Source organism: Panulirus ornatus, chromosome 55, assembly GCF_036320965.1.
Source record: "Panulirus ornatus isolate Po-2019 chromosome 55, ASM3632096v1, whole genome shotgun sequence".
NCBI lineage: Eukaryota > Metazoa > Arthropoda > Malacostraca > Decapoda > Palinuridae > Panulirus > Panulirus ornatus.
Window position 1 is genome coordinate 25,776,419 of NC_092278.1, and position 18,828 is coordinate 25,795,246.

Sequence of the window (18,828 nt, forward strand, 5' to 3'; positions counted from 1 at the left end):
ATATATGTGAATAAGAGCAAGGTTATTAGGTACAGTAGGGTTGAGGGTCAAGTCAATTGGGAGGTGAGTTTGAATGGAGAAAAACTGGAGGAAGTGAAGTGTTTTAGATATCTGGGAGTGGATCTGGCAGCAGATTTAACCATGGAAGCGGAAGTGGATCATAGGGTGGGGGAGGGGGCGAAAATTCTGGGGGCCTTGAAGAATGTGTGGAAGTCAAGAACATTATCTCGGAAAGCAAAAATGGGTATGTTTGAAGGAATAGTGGTTCCAACAATGTTGTATGGTTGCGAGGCGTGGGCTATGGATAGAGTTGTGCGCAGGAGGATGGATGTGCTGGAAATGAGATGTTTGAGGACAATGTGTGGTGTGAGGTGGTTTGGTTAGTGAGTGAGTAACGTAAGGGTAAGAGAGATGTGTGGAAATAAAAAGAGTGTGGTTGAGAGAGCAGAAGAGGGTGTTTTGAAGTGGTTTGGGCACATGGAGAGAATGAGTGAGGAAAGATTGACCAAGAGGATATATGTGTCGGAGGTGGAGGGAACGAGGAGAAGAGGGAGACCAAATTGGAGGTGGAAAGATGGAGTGAAAAAGATTTTGTGTGATCGGGGCCTGAACATGCAGGAGGGTGAAAGGAGGGCAAGGAATAGAGTGAATTGGAGCGATGTGGTATACCGGGGTTGACGTGCTGTCAGTGGATTGAATCAAGGCATGTGAAGCGTCTGGGGTAAACCATGGAAAGCTGTGTAGGTATGTATATTTGCGTGTGTGGACGTATGTATATACATGTGTATGGGGGGGTTGGGCCATTTCTTTCGTCTGTTTCCTTGCGCTACCTCGCAAACGCGGGAGACAGCGACAAAGTATAATAAAAATAAATAAAAATAATATATATATATATATATATATATTATACTTGTTTGCCATTTCCCACATTACTTAGGTATTTCCAGTTATATAAGATAAAAGCCTCATTTGCTCACAACCATTCTCTAGCTGTCATGCATAATGTTTGAAAACCACAGTCCCTAGTGCACAATCAGTGAGCACAGCCAGGCCTAACAGACCTTTCTGTGATTTACCCCAACTAATTCATATGACTTGGTTCAGTTCATTGACAGCACATACAACACTGCTCCGATCACTCTCCTGTGCACACCTTTCACCCTACTGCATGTTCAAACCCCAAGCACTCAAAATCTATTCCATACCATTCTTCCATCTCCAATTAGGTCTCCCCCTTCACCTTGTTCCCCTCCACTTCAGATATGTATACCCTTTTTCATTCTCTCCACATGAGAACTTGCTATCACAGCCATGATCTGAAGTGACTAGACAGGTCACATGCTGGTTGGCATTCATGGAAACTAAACCAGAGCATCTTCATTTCAGGCTACTGAAAAGTTCCAATGGCCAATGGCAAATTTCATTTAACAGTTGCAGTAACTTTCTTGCAATCTACTGACTTGAATGAACACTCATCCATTCATCATGTTATTGCTTTACGAACTTGACACCCTACATTATTTTCTCAATAAATCACCTTCTCAAGGACTATTTTCAATGAAATCTATGTTCTAAACAAAATATTTTTGTCCTGGGTGTTAAAACATTTGTCAACTAGAATCAACCTTACCAAGTGACCATCCTCCCTTTTCGTTTAGCTGCATTTTGTGTTCAAGTACGCACCAACCAAACTCTTTACACACGTAATTCTTATGAAACCTTTGCATTATATACTTTTACTGGCAATCAGCAACATCTTACATTCCGCTGTAAAATGTATAATGAGCACAATATTTCTACACTTACAACATGGTGTTTCAGGATGGATCTTCAAAAGAATCATAAATCTTTGCATTGTTTTCCTGATGATCTAATATCTATTGTATTCTTTTCCATATCTCTACTTATAGTTTCCCTTAACATATCTTCAAGTGCATTTACTACACATCAATGCTTAAAAACACTTCTTACTTAGATCTGACCTTTAAGAACATCACTCCCCTTCCAGTTTTCAGAAGTCTCATACCTTCTGTTTTTCTTTAATCACATAGAGGTATATTTGAAACTACCAAACATCCAGTGCAGCTGAATTTAGCAATTCATACTAGTCCAAGAAATCAGTGACTGACATACTTGATAAAAGCATATCTATACTTCTTTGTAATTCTCTAGCTTCCATGAATTTCCTGATATGTAAACTATGGAAATTAAAACAGATGACCTCATACCATATATTATTTATTTATGAACAGAAACATGTAAAGAATGCATGTGATAATTCAGCGTACTCTTGCGTGATGTTCTGAAATTACAATACTGACAGAGAAAAGGCTTCTCTCCTGTGTGAATCATAACATGTCTGGTCAGAGTTCCCCGGTGATTAAACAATCGCCCACAGAACATGCACTCATATTGACGTTCATTTGTGTTTTGAGCTCTCTGAGGATCATAGTGACGGTCGATGTTGGGCACACCACTAAAGCCTTGACTAGATAATTGCTGACTTTCCCCGCTCGGTCCCTCCACCATGTGGATCAAAGATGGTATCGGGTCCTGCAAACAAAGAAACACCCAACTACAATTCGGCCATACAGAGGTAGTTTGTTATTTTTGTATATATTAACTCTATAAGTAGTGTAATGGCTAAAATCTTGGTGTTCTGGTGGGGAGTAGAGTGAATTTATTTAATTGAATGAAAGTCTTTATCTTCATCAAGAAAACACTGCTGACTCCGAATAAACTTATGGGACTGTTAGTGGCTGAAAAATGATTGCAACTATCTTAAATATGAAACATTATATCTCAAAATTTTGGCGTGTTGTCCATCAAAATTTACCGTCAGATATAAAAATATTGCCTCAAAATTCACACTATTCACTTATTTTTAATTTCATGTACTTCATATGTTGAAAAAAAAGAAAAGGTGATTCCTAACAGGTACGATTTTTTTAAAACTACAAATACCCACAAAGGTTTCTTTGTCTTTACGAAACTTCTCAAATGTAACATTGCGAAACCAAGAAACACCCAAAGTCCGACACCTGCAAGGGTACTTATTTTCAGTGAAACCCCAATAATTCAACTTTTGAGCAAATATCTTTTGCTGACTTAATCTACTGAGTGTAAAAGATGATCACATAAAAAGCTACTTATGAGAAGCAAGCAACTCAATTAACTGCTTATGCAGTAATCAAAGCTTTGTAAATGCCTGGGAGCATAAACTCCAACCTCTTCACCAAGCTCCTTGTTTGATGCTCCCAAGCCTGGGATGAGTTTTAGTCATCCACCAAGCACATACACATAACTCCTGCAATGAATGGAGTGCAAGGTCCACTTCCTGCATCTCCTTTGGCTGCAACCTCATCACAGAAAGAGGACATGCATGCATACTAATCTTTAACCTCAAGAGGGGTAAGTCCCAATCCAAGCATTTCAACTACATAATAACCTTTTGCAACCTTAGTCACATGCAGATTTTGGTATTGGAAATAATTAAGAACTTTTGGTGAGTACAGTAAACATTACATTTGCAATGCTGCTTAAAGTTGCATAAACTTGTGTTGGGAAAAGAAAGCTCTATATGTTAAGCTATAACTTTTTTGTTCTTATGTCAGGTGCCTTTGGCATAACAGATATCCAAACCAAGAATATTCTAAAATCCAGGAATGCCAAACCTCAAGGTTACCCAACTTGGAAGGCGTGTGATTCGCGATTGCTTTTCATTATAACATAAAAAGTGGTTTCAAGTACATAAATGGTCATTTTGCACTTTTCTCTCCATCATACTGGTGATATATTCTCAGATTCATTCTGAAAATTTCCACTTCCTTTAACTACCAATTATGATATATCACTTTGTACCTCACTGAAGTGCATATACAAAAACTGCTAATTGACTTACACCAAAAGTATCAGACCAACAAAGCTTGATTTAGTCTTATACATTTGGACAGCACTAAGAACCTTACCAAAATGACCAAAATCAACCCATTTCTAGCTTAATAAGTGGACAACTGTTAAAAGATCCAAAGAAATCAGAATGAACCCTGTAAACAATGAACTCAAGAAAGCTGTGATAATAATAGAGAATTATCATGTAACTCTCCTGCTGAATGCAGGGTTATAGTTGCTTCTAAGCCTTCTTTGTACAAAAAGTAATTCTTCACACAACTGTACCTATCTCTTCAAAATTTTCCCTTATAAAATGATAACTAATAATTGGAGAAAATAATCATTTATTTATAATATTACATGCATAGAGTCAAACATCCCAAGGCAAGCAAACAAATTTCTCGTGTGTATTGATTTGTGATGAGTTGAGCCTGATATATGCTCCACCACTACAGTCTACGAATTCAGACTGAGTCATATGATTCAGAACCTCCTTATGCAACTCAACAGACTCATCACATATTACTGATAAGTGATTGCTAACAATTCTCTAACAAGTGGAATATATCCATTATATCCTGGCAATGTGTTTTAGTGTGCCTCATTTTTCCAGTTTCCTTTACTTTTAAAGAAATACCGATGAATTTTTTTGGTTCAGCTATTCCACATGAGTAGCTGGTGGTATTAAAACAAATGAAATTGAGAGAACCATCAGCATCTGAATCAAAGCAAAATTTTGGAGTAGCTTTAAGTCAACCAGACATAGGCGCTCCCAGCAGCAGTCATGGACTAACACCAGTTACCTTAAAAAAGGTTAAAGAGCATTACTTAACTTTCATAGGTACATTTGTAATCAAATTTAGCTGATATGAATGGTATAACCTCATGTTTTGAAATCCCACCTTCATTTCTTGAACTTCTAGGCCATAATAATCTTTCAAAGCTGCAAATCCACAGGTTTGGTGAGCAAAACATAAGAGGATGAATAAAAGTACAGTGTTACTGAGGGCCTTCTTACTCAACAGAATACCTCTTGGAGTCTTTAAGGATCTTCATCCCCACAGCATGGGCTGGCCCAAGCTGCTGGATTGGGTTGTTGGTTGAAAAAGCTATTGAAATCTGCAGCCCTCAAGCCCAAATAGCATCCACAGCCTACTGGTCTGGTACATTTTGTAGGTCCTTGTCCACTGTATTCTAGAACTTCTCTGGCATGCATCCCATGCTGTTTCCACCTTTGTGCAAAGAAATGATGTGTATCAGTTTCATACTCATGGGAATGATGTTAGAGTCTAGACTTTTTCTCCAAAGGGTATTCAGTGTATGTGCTCGAGGTGTCTTGCATTTCTTTATGAAGCCTGAGTTCCACGAATCTAGGCCTGGATCTGAGTACATAGGAGTGTTCTCAATGGCTCTCTCGAAATCTTATGTTTAGAAGGTGATATGTTATGTGTATTTTAGGAATACTGCTTTGGAAGAAGTCTATTGGGGCATTTGTTTTCAATGTTGTTTTCAGCTCGCTGAATACTGATTCATATTGCCTTTTTAGAATCTCATAATTTCTAGGCAGTCATTTGTAAAGTTGCCTTCTTCTGTTTTGGGTGGGCCACTGGAGTTTGTGGGCATTGATTTGCTTATCACATTTGAGTGGAAATACTTTGGATTATTTCTTATTTCATTTATGGCTCTTCTTCTTTCTCCTGTTTCATATGACATTTCAAGCTTAAGGTCTATGTCCAATAATTCACTTGATAGGTTTACTTTCCTTTGTTGAGTGGGCTGTGGCTTCTTAAAAGATCTGCTACTCTTTTTTGCCTCCTGTAGAGTGCTTGTCTTTCTCATTCTAACTTGAGAGCTTTTTGCTTTCATGCTGGTATATGTCTGCTGCATGTTTGGAGTTCCAAAGTGGTCATTTTATTTACATATTCCTCCTCTGTTTTGGTACTCAGCATGGTTTCCCATTGTGTCAAAGACGTCTCATTCAAAACATCCTCCTAATTCATCTGTTTACCATTAAAACAAATCATTGAAAACATCTACTTTTTTTCCTGTTCTGACTAGGCAGTTTTCCATCCAAAGTTGTTTTTACTTCAATTAGGTTGTGTTCCAAGCATAGGATGTTTGAATTGGTAAAATCAAATAATAGGTCCACATTATTTGTAAAGGGCAAAGGGGATAAGAGTGAGTGCTCAAATTACAGAGGTATAAGTTTGTTGAGTATTCCTGGTAAATTATATGGGAGGGTATTGACTGAGAGGGTGAAGGCATGTACAGAGCATCAGATTGGGGAAGAGCAGTGTGGTTTCAGAAGTGGTAGAGGATGTGTGGATCAGGTGTTTGCTTTGAAGAATGTATGTGAGAAATACTTAGAAAAGCAAATGGATTTGTATGTAGCATTTATGGATCTGGAGAAGGCATATGATAGAGTTGATAGAGATGCTCTGTGGAAGGTATTAAGAATATATGGTGTGGGAGGCAAGTTGTTAGAAGCAGTGAAAAGTTTTTATCGAGGATGTAAGGCATGTGTACGTGTAGGAAGAGAGGAAAGTGATTGGTTCTCAGTGAATGTAGGATTGCGGCAGGGGTGTGTGATGTCTCCATGGTTGTTTAATTTGTTTATGGATGGGGTTGTTAGGGAGGTGAATGCAAGAGTTTTGGAAAGAGGGGCAAGTATGAAGTCTGTTGGGGATGAGAGAGCTTGGGAAGTGAGTCAGTTGTTGTTCGCTGATGATACAGCGCTGGTGGCTGATTCATGTGAGAAACTGCAGAAGCTGGTGACTGAGTTTGGTAAAGTGTGTGAAAGAAGAAAGTTAAGAGTAAATGTGAATAAGAGCAAGGTTATTAGGTACAGTAGGGTTGAGGGTCAAGTCAATTGGGAGGTGAGTTTGAATGGAGAAAAACTGGAGGAAGTGAAGTGTTTTAGATATCTGGGAGTGGATCTGGCAGCGGATGGAACCATGGAAGCGGAAGTGGATCATAGGGTGGGGGAGGGGGCGAAAATTCTGGGAGCCTTGAAGAATGTGTGGAAGTCGAGAACATTATCTCGGAAAGCAAAAATGGGTATGTTTGAAGGAATAGTGGTTCCAACAATGTTGTATGGTTGCGAGGCGTGGGCTTTGGATAGAGCTGTGCGCAGGAGGATGGATGTGCTGGAAATGCGATGTTTGAGGACAATGTGTGGTGTGAGGTGGTTTGATCGAGTAAGTAACGTAAGGGTAAGAGAGATGTGTGGAAATAAAAAGAGCGTGGTTGAGAGAGCAGAAGAGGGTGTTTTGAAATGGTTTGGGCACATGGAGAGAATGAGTGAGGAAAGATTGACCAAGAGGATATATGTGTCGGAGGTGGAGGGAACGAGGAAAAGAGGGAGACCAAAGTGGAGGTGGAAAGATGGAGTGAAAAAGATTTTGTGTGATCGGGGCCTGAACATGCAGGAGGGTGAAAGGAGGGCAAGGAATAGAGTGAATTGGAGCAATGTGGTATACCGGGGTTGACGTGCTGTCAGTGGACTGAATCAGGGCATGTGAAGCGTCTGGGGTAAACCATGGAAAGCTGTGTAGGTATGTAAATTTGCGTGTGTGGACGTATGTATATACATGTGTATGGGGGTGGGTTGGGCCATTTCTTTCGTCTGTTTCCTTGCGCTACCTCGCAAACGCGGGAGACAGCGGCAAAAAAAAAAATTATTTGTAAAGATTCAGTCCAGAAAGTTATTTCCTTGGGTTGGTTTTGTCATTTTGTTGGCTGAAGGAGAACTCTTTACTTAGTCTGAATAACTTTTCCTATGGTAGCTGTTCATCCAAGCTGCTTTAAGTCAGTAATTTCTGCTACAATGTTATTTTCTGCCAATCTCCACCTTAATATGTGAAAGGCTGAAATTTTCTAGGACAAGCATATTTGGGACTGGGTTTCCAAGGAGGTCGAGACATGATTCTATGTTTCTTATTCATTCCGTAAATTAAAGAGGCTATGTATCGCATGGGGGAAAAGTTTTGAGTTTTCAATCTTGATAACAGGTGCTTCTACTACATCATTTGAGTTCAGAAGCTCAGTTGTTATAAGTGTATTTTCTATTTACAATCCAACTCCTCCTCATGATCTAGTCCTGTTGCATCGGTACAGATTGTCTAAATTTAGGATCAACATCTCACTATTTACATGGTTTCCTGTGTGTTTCAGTGAAGGCCACAAATACTGCATTTAACTCATTTAGCAAGCCATTTATAAATGGGATTTTATTTGTTCTTTTTTCTTCTTCATACTATTCGCCATTCCCCGCATTAGCGAGGTAGCGTTAAGAACAGAGGACTGGGCCTTGGAGGAAATATCCTCACCTGGCCCCTTTCTCTGTCCCTTCTTTTGGAAAATTAAAAATAAAAAGAAGGAACAGAGAAAGGGGCCAGGTGAGGATATTCCCTCTATACAACTTTAATTCTGTATGCTTGCATATATGAAGGATGTAACATGGCTTGTCTCTATATTGTTTTGGGGGTTAATATGCTCTAATCTGCTGAATTTGGCTAAGAGCTCTTAGTTCCCTCACCATTCTGAAGAAGGAAGCCAGTGTTATTTCCACCTTTGGTAGTTCTTCCCTGCCTCTATTTGGCCCTTTGTCTGTCACTAAAAAAGACTGAGTATTATCATAGGCACATGGGATAGTCTCATTGTCTTTGATATGTGGTGGTTCTCACAGTGCTCATTCATGTCCTAAACGCTTAACCTTTGGTGAATGTTTGCAGAATTCTGATTGCCAGAATCTGCATCCTACCCTAAAATGATATTCAAATATCTTTGGTCAGTTCAAAGATTTTCTTGGGTGTTTAAAGTTACATTTTTCCCAATACAGTGAGCCAGTTCGGCCATACATACTATAAAATTTCTGTTCATGTACTGCCTACAGACTCTGACCATCCCTCAGATTAGCTGTTCATTTACAGCATCGCATCTCAACCTCTCTCTGTCTGAGGCAAGGCCTAGAGAGTGTTCTGGCTTCAATATATTTTTCTCCACAACTCTTTCCATACATGAGTCAGCTTTAAAGTCCCTTTCTGCACCTACAACTGTTTTAGACAATTCCTGGCCTCCACATTCTCCTTCCCCTTCCATTCCTGAGTCAGTGTCCCAGTCTCTCTCTGCAAATTTGTTTGTGCTTGCCATTTCCTGGCTTCCACTTACTTCTTCTTCCATGTCTAGATATGCATCTCTGTCACCTTGTGTTCATGTCTAAGGTTGAAGTTTCCTGAACTCCACTCTGAATATGAATTTCCACAGGACTCTCCCTCTGTGCCTGTCAGGGTCTACTCTGTATACTAGAACACTCTCCACTAAAGCATTTTTCATATCTGAGTTTTCATCTGAGCCTACGATGGGAAAGATGTGTGACTTTTTCCACTTCATGCAAGGTGAGGGTAGTGCCTCTGAAAACTTTTCCTTATCTGCTCCAGATTCCTATTCAATACTGTATTTTCAAAAGTAATAAGATATGTGTAAGCAGTACATAACTAACATACACTATCTGCCTGCCTGTAAAGCACTTCCAACAGTTTTCTTATCATATTATAGTTAATGCTAACAAAATCAATGTGACAGGTTCTCTTTCAAGATGAACGAACAATTCTTTGTTGACAATTTTGGGTATTCTAGCACTTTAATAATTCTCAGTAATTTTTTCCCCTGCTTACACCTTAAGCGGTAAAACAAGGAGAGAGAAGTTACTTGAAGAAAAAAAAGCTGTATTTCATAAGTGGATGGAAAAGAGTGCAGTTTTGCTGATGACCATGTCTCAAAGGAGCTCATCTTACCCTTATCTCACATAAAGCACAGCTTCAAAGCTGCAAAAATCCAACAAAGGGATTTTAGGGTTAATCAATATGATGATGATAATAATAATAATAATAATAATAATAATAATAATAATAATAATAATAATAGAGTTGTGCGCAGGAGGGTGGATGTGCTGGAAATGAGATGTTTGAGGACAATGTGTGGTGTGAGGTGGTTTGATCGAGTAAGTAATGTAAGGGTAAGAGAGATGTGTGGAAATAAAAAGAGTGTGGTTGAGAGAGGAGAAGAGGGTGTTTTGAAATGGTTTGGGCACATGGAGAGAATGAGTGAGGAAAGATTGACCAAGAGGATATATGTGTCAGAGGTGGAGGGAACGAGGAGAAGTGGGAGACCAAATTGGAGGTGGAAAGATGGAGTGAAAAAGATTTTGAGTGATTGGGGCCTGAACATGCAGGAGGGTGAAAGGCGGGCAAGGAATAGAGTGAATTGGATCGATGTGATATACCGGGGTTGACGTGCTGTCAGTGGATTGAATCAGGGCATGTGAAGCATCTGGGGTAAACCATGGAAAGTTGTGTGGGGCCTGGATGTGGAAAGGGAGCTGTGGTTTCGGGCATTATTGCATGACAGCTAGAGACTGAGTGTGAACGAATGGGGCCTTTGTTGTCTTTTCCTAGTGCTACCTCGCACACATGAGGGGGGAGGGGGATGATAGTCCATGTGTGGCAAGGTGGCGATGGGAATGAATAAAGGCAGACAGTGTGAATTGTGTGCATGGGTATATATGTATGTCTGTGTGTGTATATATATGTGTACATTGAGATGTATTTTTTTTTTTATTATACTTTGTCGCTGTCTCCTGCGTTTGCGAGGTAGCGCAAGGAAACAGACGAAAGAAATGGCCCAACCCCCCCCCATACACATGTATATACATACGTCCACACACGCAAATATACATACCTACACAGCTTTCCATGGTTTACCCCAGACGCTTCACATGCCTTGATTCAATCCACTGACAGCACGTCAACCCCGGTATACCACATCGCTCCAATTCACTCTATTCCTTGCCCTCCTTTCACCCTCCTGCATGTTCAGGCCCCGATCACACAAAATCTTTTTCACTCCATCTTTCCACCTCCAATTTGGTCTCCCTCTTCTCCTCGTTCCCTCCACCTCCGACACATATATCCTCTTGGTCAATCTTTCCTCACTCATTCTCTCCATGTGCCCAAACCACTTCAAAACACCCTCTTCTGCTCTCTCAACCACGCTCTTTTTATTTCCACACATCTCTCTTACCCTTACGTTACTCACTCGATCAAACCACCTCACACCATACATTGTCCTCAAACATCTCATTTCCAGCACATCCATCCTCCTGCGCACAACTCTATCCATAGCCCACGCCTCGCAACCATACAACATTGTTGGAACCACTATTCCTTCAAACATACCCATTTTTGAGATGTATAGGTATGTATATTTGCGTGTGTGGACGTGTATGTATATACATGTGTATGGGGGTGGGTTGGACCATTTCTTTCATCTGTTTCCTTGCGCTACCTCGCAGACGCGGGAAACAGCGACAAAGCAAAATATAAATAAATAAAATAATAATAACAATAATAATAATAATAATATTATTATTTATTACGCTTTGTCGCTGTCTTCCGCGTTAGCGAGGTGGTGCAAGGAAACAGACGAAAGAATGGCCCAACCCACCCACATACACATGTACATACATACACTTCCACACATGCACATATACATACATATACATCTCAACGTATACATATATATACACACACAGACATAGACATATATACACATGTACATAATTCATACTGTCTACCTTTATTCATTTCCATCGTCATCCCGCCACACATGAAATAACAACCCCCTCCCCCCTCATGTGTGCGAGGTAGCGCTAGGAAAAGACAACAAAGGCCACATTTGCTCACACTCAGTCTCTAGCTGTCATGTAATAACGCACTGAAACCACAGCTCCCTTTCCACATCCAGGCCCCACAGAACTTTCCATGGTTTACCCCAAACGCTTCACATGCCTTGGTTCAATCTATTGACAGCATGTTGACCCTGGTATACCACATCGTTCCAATTCACTCTATTCCTTGCACTCCTTTCATCCTCCTGCATGTTTAGGCCCCAATCACTCAAAATCTTTAATCATTCCATCCTTCCACCTCCAATAAGGTCTCCCACTTCTCCTCGTTCCCTCCACCTCTGACACATATATCCTCTTGGTCAATTTTTCCTCACTCATTCTCTCCATGTGACCAAACCATTTCAAAACACCCTCTTCTGCTCTCAACCACACTCTTTACTACCACACATCTCTCTTATCCTATTACTACTTAATTGATCAAACCACCTCACACCACATATTGTCCTCAAACATCTCATTTCCAGCACATCCACCCTCCTCCACACAACTCTATCCATAGCCCACGCCTCGCATCCATATAACATTGTTGGAACCACTATTCCTTCAAAAATACCCATTTTTGCTTTCTGAGATAATGTTCTCGACTTCCACACATTCTTCAATGCTCCCAGAACTTTCGCCCCCTCCCACACACTATGATTCACTTCCGCTTCCATGGTTCCATCCGCTGCCAAATCCACACCCAGATATCTAAAACACTTCACTTCCTCCAGTTTTTCTCCATTCAAACTTACCTCCCAATTAACTTGACCCTCAACCCTACTGAACCTAATAACCTTGCTCTTATTAACAATTACTCTCAACTTTCTTCTTTCACACACTTTACCAAACTCAGTCACCAGCTTCTGCAGTTTCTCACATGAATCAGCCACCAGCGTTGTATCATCAGCGAACAACAACTGACTCACTTCCCAAGCTCTTTCATTCACAACACACTGCATACTTACCCCTCTTTCCAAAACTCTTGCATTCACCTCCCTAACAACCCCATCCATAAACAAATTAAACAACCATGGGAACATCACACACCCCTGCCGCAAACCTACATTCACTGAGAACCAATCACTTTCCTCTCTTCCTACACGTACACATGCCTTACATCCTCGATAAAAACTTTTCACTGCTTCTAACAACTTTCCTCCCACACCATATATTCTTCATACCTTCCACAGAGCATCTCTATCATATGCCTTCTCCAGATCCATAAATGCTACATACAAATCCATTTGCTTTTCTAAGTATTTCTCACATACATTCTTCAAAGTAAACACCTGATCCACACATCCTCTACCATTTCTGAAACCACACTGCTCTTCCCCAATCTGATGCTCTGTATATGCCTTCACCCTCTCAATCAATACCCTCCCATATAATTTACCAGGAATACTCAACAAACTTATACCTCTGTAATTTGAGCACTCACTTTTATCCCCTTTGCCTTTGTACAATGGCACTATGCAAGCATTCCACCAATCCTCAGGCACCTCATCATGAGTCATACATACATTAAATAACCTTACCAACCAGTCAACAATACAGTCACCCCCTTTTTTAATAAATTCTACTGCAATACCATCCAAACCCGCCGCCTTGCTGGCTTTCATCTTCCGCAAAGCTTTTACTACCTCTTCTCTGTTTACCAAATCATTTTCCCTAACCCTCTCACTTTGCACATCACCTCGACCAAAACACCCTATATCTGCCACTTTATCATCAAACACATTCAACAAACCTTCAAAATACTCACTCCATCTCCTTCTCACATCACCACTACTTGTTATCACCTCCCCATTAGCCACCTTCATTGAAGTTCCCATTTGTTCCCTTGTCTTACGCACTTTATTTACCTCCTTCAAACATCTTTTCATTCTCCCTAAAATTTAATGACACTCTCTCACCCCAACTCTCATTTGCCCTCTTTTTCACCTCTTGCACCTTTCTCTTGACCTCCTGCCTCTTCCTTTCATACATCTCCCACTCATTTGCCTTATTTCCCTGCAAAAATCGTCCAAATGCCTCTCTTCTCTTTCAGTAATACTCTTACTTCTTCATCTCACCACTCACCACCCTTTCTAATCTGCCCACCTCCCACGCTTCTCATGCCACAAGCATCTTTTGCGCAAGCCATCAGTGCTTCCCTAAATACATCCCATTCCTCCCACTCCCCTTACCTCCTTTGTTCTCACCTTTCTCCATTTTGTACTCAGTCTCTCCTGGTACTTCCTCACACAAGTCTCCTTCCCAAGCTCACTTACTCTCACCACTCTTTTCACCCCAACATTCTCTTCTTTTCTGAAAACCTCTACAAATTTTCACCTTCGCCTCCACAAGATAATGATCAGACATCCCCCCCAGTTGCACCTCTCAGCACATGAACATCCAAAAGCCTCTCTTTCGTGCGCCTATCAATTAACACATAATCCAATAACGCTCTCTGGCCATCTCTCCTACTTACATATGTATACTTACGTATATCTCTCTTTTAAACCAGGTATCCCAATCATCAGTCCTTTTTCAGCACATAAATCTACAAGCTCTTCGCCATTTCCATTTACAACACTGAACACCCCATGTACACCAATTATTCCCTCAAATGCCACATTACTCACCTTTGCATTCAAATCACCCATCACTATAACCCGGTCTCGTGCATCAAAACTACTAACACATTCACTCAGCTGCTCCCAAAACACTTGCCTCTCATGATCTTTCTTCTCATGCCCAGGTGCATATGCACCAACAATCACCCATCTCTTTCCATCCACTTTCAGTTTTACCCATATCAATCTAGAGTTTACTTTCTTACACTCTATCACATATTCCTACCACTCCTGTTTCAGGAGTAGTGCTACTCCTTCCCTTGCTCTTGTCCTCACTAACCCCTGACTTTACTCCCAAGACATTCCCAAACCACTCTTTCTCTTTACCCTTGAGCTTCGTTTCACTCAGAGCCAAAACATCCAGGTTCCTTTCCTCAAACATACTACCTAACTCTCCTTTTTTCTCATCTTGGTTACATCCACAAACATTTAGACACACCAATCTGAGCCTTCGAGGAGGATGAGCACTCCCCGCATGACTCCTTCCTCGTTTACCCTTTTAGAAAGTTAAAATACAAGGAGGGGAGGGTTTCCAGCCCCCCACTCCCATCCCCTTTAGTCGCCTTCTACGACACGTGAGGAATGTGTGGAAAGTATTCTTCCTCCCCTATCCCCAGGGGATAATAATAATAATAATAATAATAATAATAATAATAATAATAATAATAATAATAATAATGGAAGTAAGGGGAGTGGGGGAGGAATGGGATGTATTTAGGGAATCAGTGATGGATTGCGCAAAAGATGCTTGTGGCATGAGAAGAGTGGGAGGTGGGTTGATTAGAAAGGGTAGTGAGTGGTGGGTTGAAGAAGTAAGATTATTAGTGAAAGAGAGGAGAGAGGCATTTGGACGATTTTTGCAGGGAAAAAATGCAACTGAGTGGGAGATGTATAAAAGAAAGAGACAGGAGGTCAAGAGAAAGGTGCAAGAGGTGAAAAAGAGGGCAAATGAGAGTTGGGGTGAGAGCGTATCATTAAATTTTAGGGAGAATAAAAAGATGTTCTGGAAGGAGGTAAATAAAGTGCGTAAGACAAGGGAGCAAATGGGAACTTTAGTGAAGGGCGCAAATGGGGAGGTGATAACAAGTAGTGGTGATGTGAGAAGGAGATGGAGTGAGTATTTTGAAGGTTTGTTGAATGTGTTTGATGATAGAGTGGCAGATATAGGGTGTTTTGGTCGAGGTGGTGTGCAAAGTGAGAGGGTTAGGGAAAATGATTTGGTAAACAGAGAAGAGGTAGTGAAAGCTTTGCGGAAGATGAAAGCCGGCAAGGCAGCAGGTTTGGATGGTATTGCAGTGGAATTTATTAAAAAAGGGGGTGACTGTATTGTTGACTGGTTGGTAAGGTTATTTAATGTATGTATGACTCATGGTGAGGTGCCTGAGGATTGGCGGAATGCGTGCATAGTGCCATTGTACAAAGGCAAAGGGGATAAGAGTGAGTGCTCAAATTACAGAGGTATAAGTTTGTTGAGTATTCCTGGTAAATTATATGGGAGGGTATTGATTGAGAGGGTGAAGGCATGTACAGAGCATCAGATTGGGGAAGAGCAGTGTGGTTTCAGAAGTGGTAGAGGATGTGTGGATCAGGTGTTTGCTTTGAAGAATGTATGTGAGAAATACTTAGAAAAGCAAATGGATTTGTATGTAGCATTTATGGATCTGGAGAAGGCATATGATAGAGTTGATAGAGATGCTCTGTGGAAGGTATTAAGAATATATGGTGTGGGAGGAAAGTTGTTAGAAGCAGTGAAAAGTTTTTATCGAGGATGTAAGGCATGTGTACGTGTAGGAAGAGAGGAAAGTGATTGGTTCTCAGTGAATGTAGGTTTGCGGCAGGGGTGTGTGATGTCTCCATGGTTGTTTAATTTGTTTATGGATGGGGTTGTTAGGGAGGTAAATGCAAGGGTTTTGGAAAGAGGGGCAAGTATGAAGTCTGTTGGGGATGAGAGAGCTTGGGAAGTGAGTCAGTTGTTGTTCGCTGATGATACAGCGCTGGTGGCTGATTCATGTGAGAAACTGCAGAAGCTGGTGAATGAGTTTGGAAAAGTGTGTGGAAGAAGAAAGTTAAGAGTAAATGTGAATAAGAGCAAGGTTATTAGGTACAGTAGGGTTGAGGGTCAAGTCAATTGGGAGGTGAGTTTGAATGGAGAAAAACTGGAGGAAGTGAAGTGTTTTAGATATCTGGGAGTGGATCTGGCAGCGGATGGAACCATGGAAGCGGAAGTGGATCATAGGGTGGGGGAGGGGGCGAAAATCCTGGGGGCCTTGAAGAATGTGTGGAAGTCGAGAGCATTATCTCGGAAAGCAGAAATGGGTATGTTTGAAGGAATAGTGGTTCCAACAATGTTGTATGGTTGCGAGGCGTGGGCTAAGGATAGAGTTGTGCGCGGGAGGATGGATGTGCTGGAAATGAGATGTTTGAGGACAATGTGTGGTGTGAGGTGGTTTGATCGAGTGAGTAACGTAAGGGTAAGAGAGATGTGTGGAAATAAAAAGAGCGTGGTTGAGAGAGCAGAAGAGGGTGTTTTGAAATGGTTTGGGCACGTGGAGAGGATGAGTGAGGAAAGATTGACCAAGAGGATATATGTGTCGGAGGTGGAGGGAACAAGGAGAAGAGGGAGACCAAATTGGAGGTGGAAAGATGGAGTGAAAAAGATTTTGTGTGATCGGGGCCTGAACATGCAGGAGGGTGAAAGGAGGGCAAGGAATAGAGTGAATTGGAGCGATGTGGTATACCGGGGTTGACGTGCTGTCAGTGGATTGAAGCAAGGCATGTGAAGCGTCTGGGATAAACCATGGAAAGCTGTGTAGGTATGTATATTTGCGTGTGTGGACGTATGTATATACATGTGTATGGGGGGGGGTTGGGCCATTTCTTTCGTCTGTTTCCTTGCGCTACCTCGCAAACGCGGGAGACAGCGACAAAGTATAATAAAAAAAAAATAAATAAAGTTTGTTGAGTATTCCTGTTAAATTATATGGGAGGGTATTGATTGAGAGGGTGAAGGCATGTACAGAGCATCAGATTGGGGAAGAGCAGTGTGGTTTCAGAAGTGGTAGAGGATGTGTGGATCAGGTGTTTGCTTTGAAGAATGTATGTGAGAAATACTTAGAAAAGCAAATGGATTTGTATGTAGCATTTATGGATCTGGAGAAGGCATATGATAGAGTTGATAGAGATGCTCTGTGGAAGGTATTAAGAATATATGGTGTGGGAGGCAAGTTGTTAGAAGCAGTGAAAAGTTTTTATCGTGGATGTAAGGCATGTGTACGTGTAGGAAGAGAGGAAAGTGATTGGTTCTCAGTGAATGTAGGTTTGCGGCAGGGGTGTGTGATGTCTCCATGGTTGTTTAATTTGTTTATGGATGGGGTTGTTAGGGAGGTGAATGCAAGAGTTTTGGAAAGAGGGGCAAGTATGAAGTCTGTTGGGATGAGAGAGCTTGGGAAGTGAGTCAGTTGTTCGCTGATGATACAGCGCTGGTGGCTGATTCATGTGAGAAACTGCAGAAGCTGGTGACTGAGTTTGGTAAAGTGTGTGAAAGAAGAAAGTTAAGAGTAAATGTGAATAAGAGCAAGGTTATTAGGTACAGTAGGGTTGAGGGTCAAGTCAATTGGGAGGTAAGTCTGAATGGAGAAAAACTGGAGGAAGTAAAGTGTTTTAGATATCTGGGAGTGGATTTGGCAGCGGATGGAACCATGGAAGTGGAAGTGGATCATAGGGTGGGGGAGGGGGCGAAAATCCTGGGAGCCTTGAAGAATGTGTGGAAGTCGAGAACATTATCTCGGAAAGCAAAAATGGGTATGTTTGAAGGAATAGTGGTTCCAACAATGTTGTATGGTTGCGAGGCGTGGGCTATGGATAGAGTTGTGCGCAGGAGGATGGATGTGCTGGAAATGAGATGTTTGAGGACAATGTGTGGTGTGAGGTGGTTTGATCGAGTAAGTAACGTAAGGGTAAGAGAGATGAGTGGAAATAAAAAGAGCGTGGTTGAGAGAGCAGAAGAGGGTGTTTTGAAATGGTTTGGGCACATGGAGAGAATGAGTGAGGAAAGATTGACCAAGAGGATATATGTGTCGGAGGTGGAGGGAACGAGGAGAAGTGGGAGACCAAATTGGAGGTGGAAAGATGGAGTGAAAAAGATTTTGTGTGATCGGGGCCTGAACATGCAGAAGGGTGAAAGGAGGGCAAGGAATAGAGTGAATTGGATCGATGTGGTATACCGGGGTTGACGTGCTGTCAGTGGATTGAATCAGGGCATGTGAAGCGTCTAGGGTAAACCATGGAAAGCTGTGTAGGTATGTATATTTGCCTGTGTGGACGTATGTATATACATGTGTATGGGGGTGGGTTGGGCCATTTCTTTCGTCTGTTTCCTTGCGCTACCTCGCAAACGCGGGAGACAGCGACAAAGCAAAAAAAAAAAAATAATAATAATAATAATTCTTTCTTTCATTCAAACTATTCGCCATTCCCGCGTTAGCGAGGTAACGTTAAGAACAGAGAACTGGGCCTTTGAGGGAATATCCTCACCTAGCCCCTTCTCTGTTCCTTCTTTTAGAAAATTAAAAAAAAAAAAAAAAAAAAATA

At 41.3% G+C, this 18,828-nt stretch overlaps 1 protein-coding gene across 7 annotated transcripts in view; it reads right to left on the reverse strand.

Annotated features, from left to right (window-relative positions):
- The window catches only part of LOC139765610 (zinc finger protein 131-like), a 178,165-nt gene that overhangs the window by 62,617 nt on the left and 96,720 nt on the right, over nucleotides 1-18,828 (reverse strand). The window contains exon 5 of one of the 7 annotated variants that reach the window (XM_071693264.1): nucleotides 2,223-2,553. The exons of the other annotated variants lie outside the window; for them this stretch is intronic. Within the exon in view, the coding sequence (XP_071549365.1) occupies nucleotides 2,239-2,553 (315 nt within the window). The 3' untranslated portion in view covers nucleotides 2,223-2,238. Of the gene's footprint in view, nucleotides 1-2,222; nucleotides 2,554-18,828 lie in introns of those variants that run through there. 7 annotated transcript variants of the gene reach the window in all.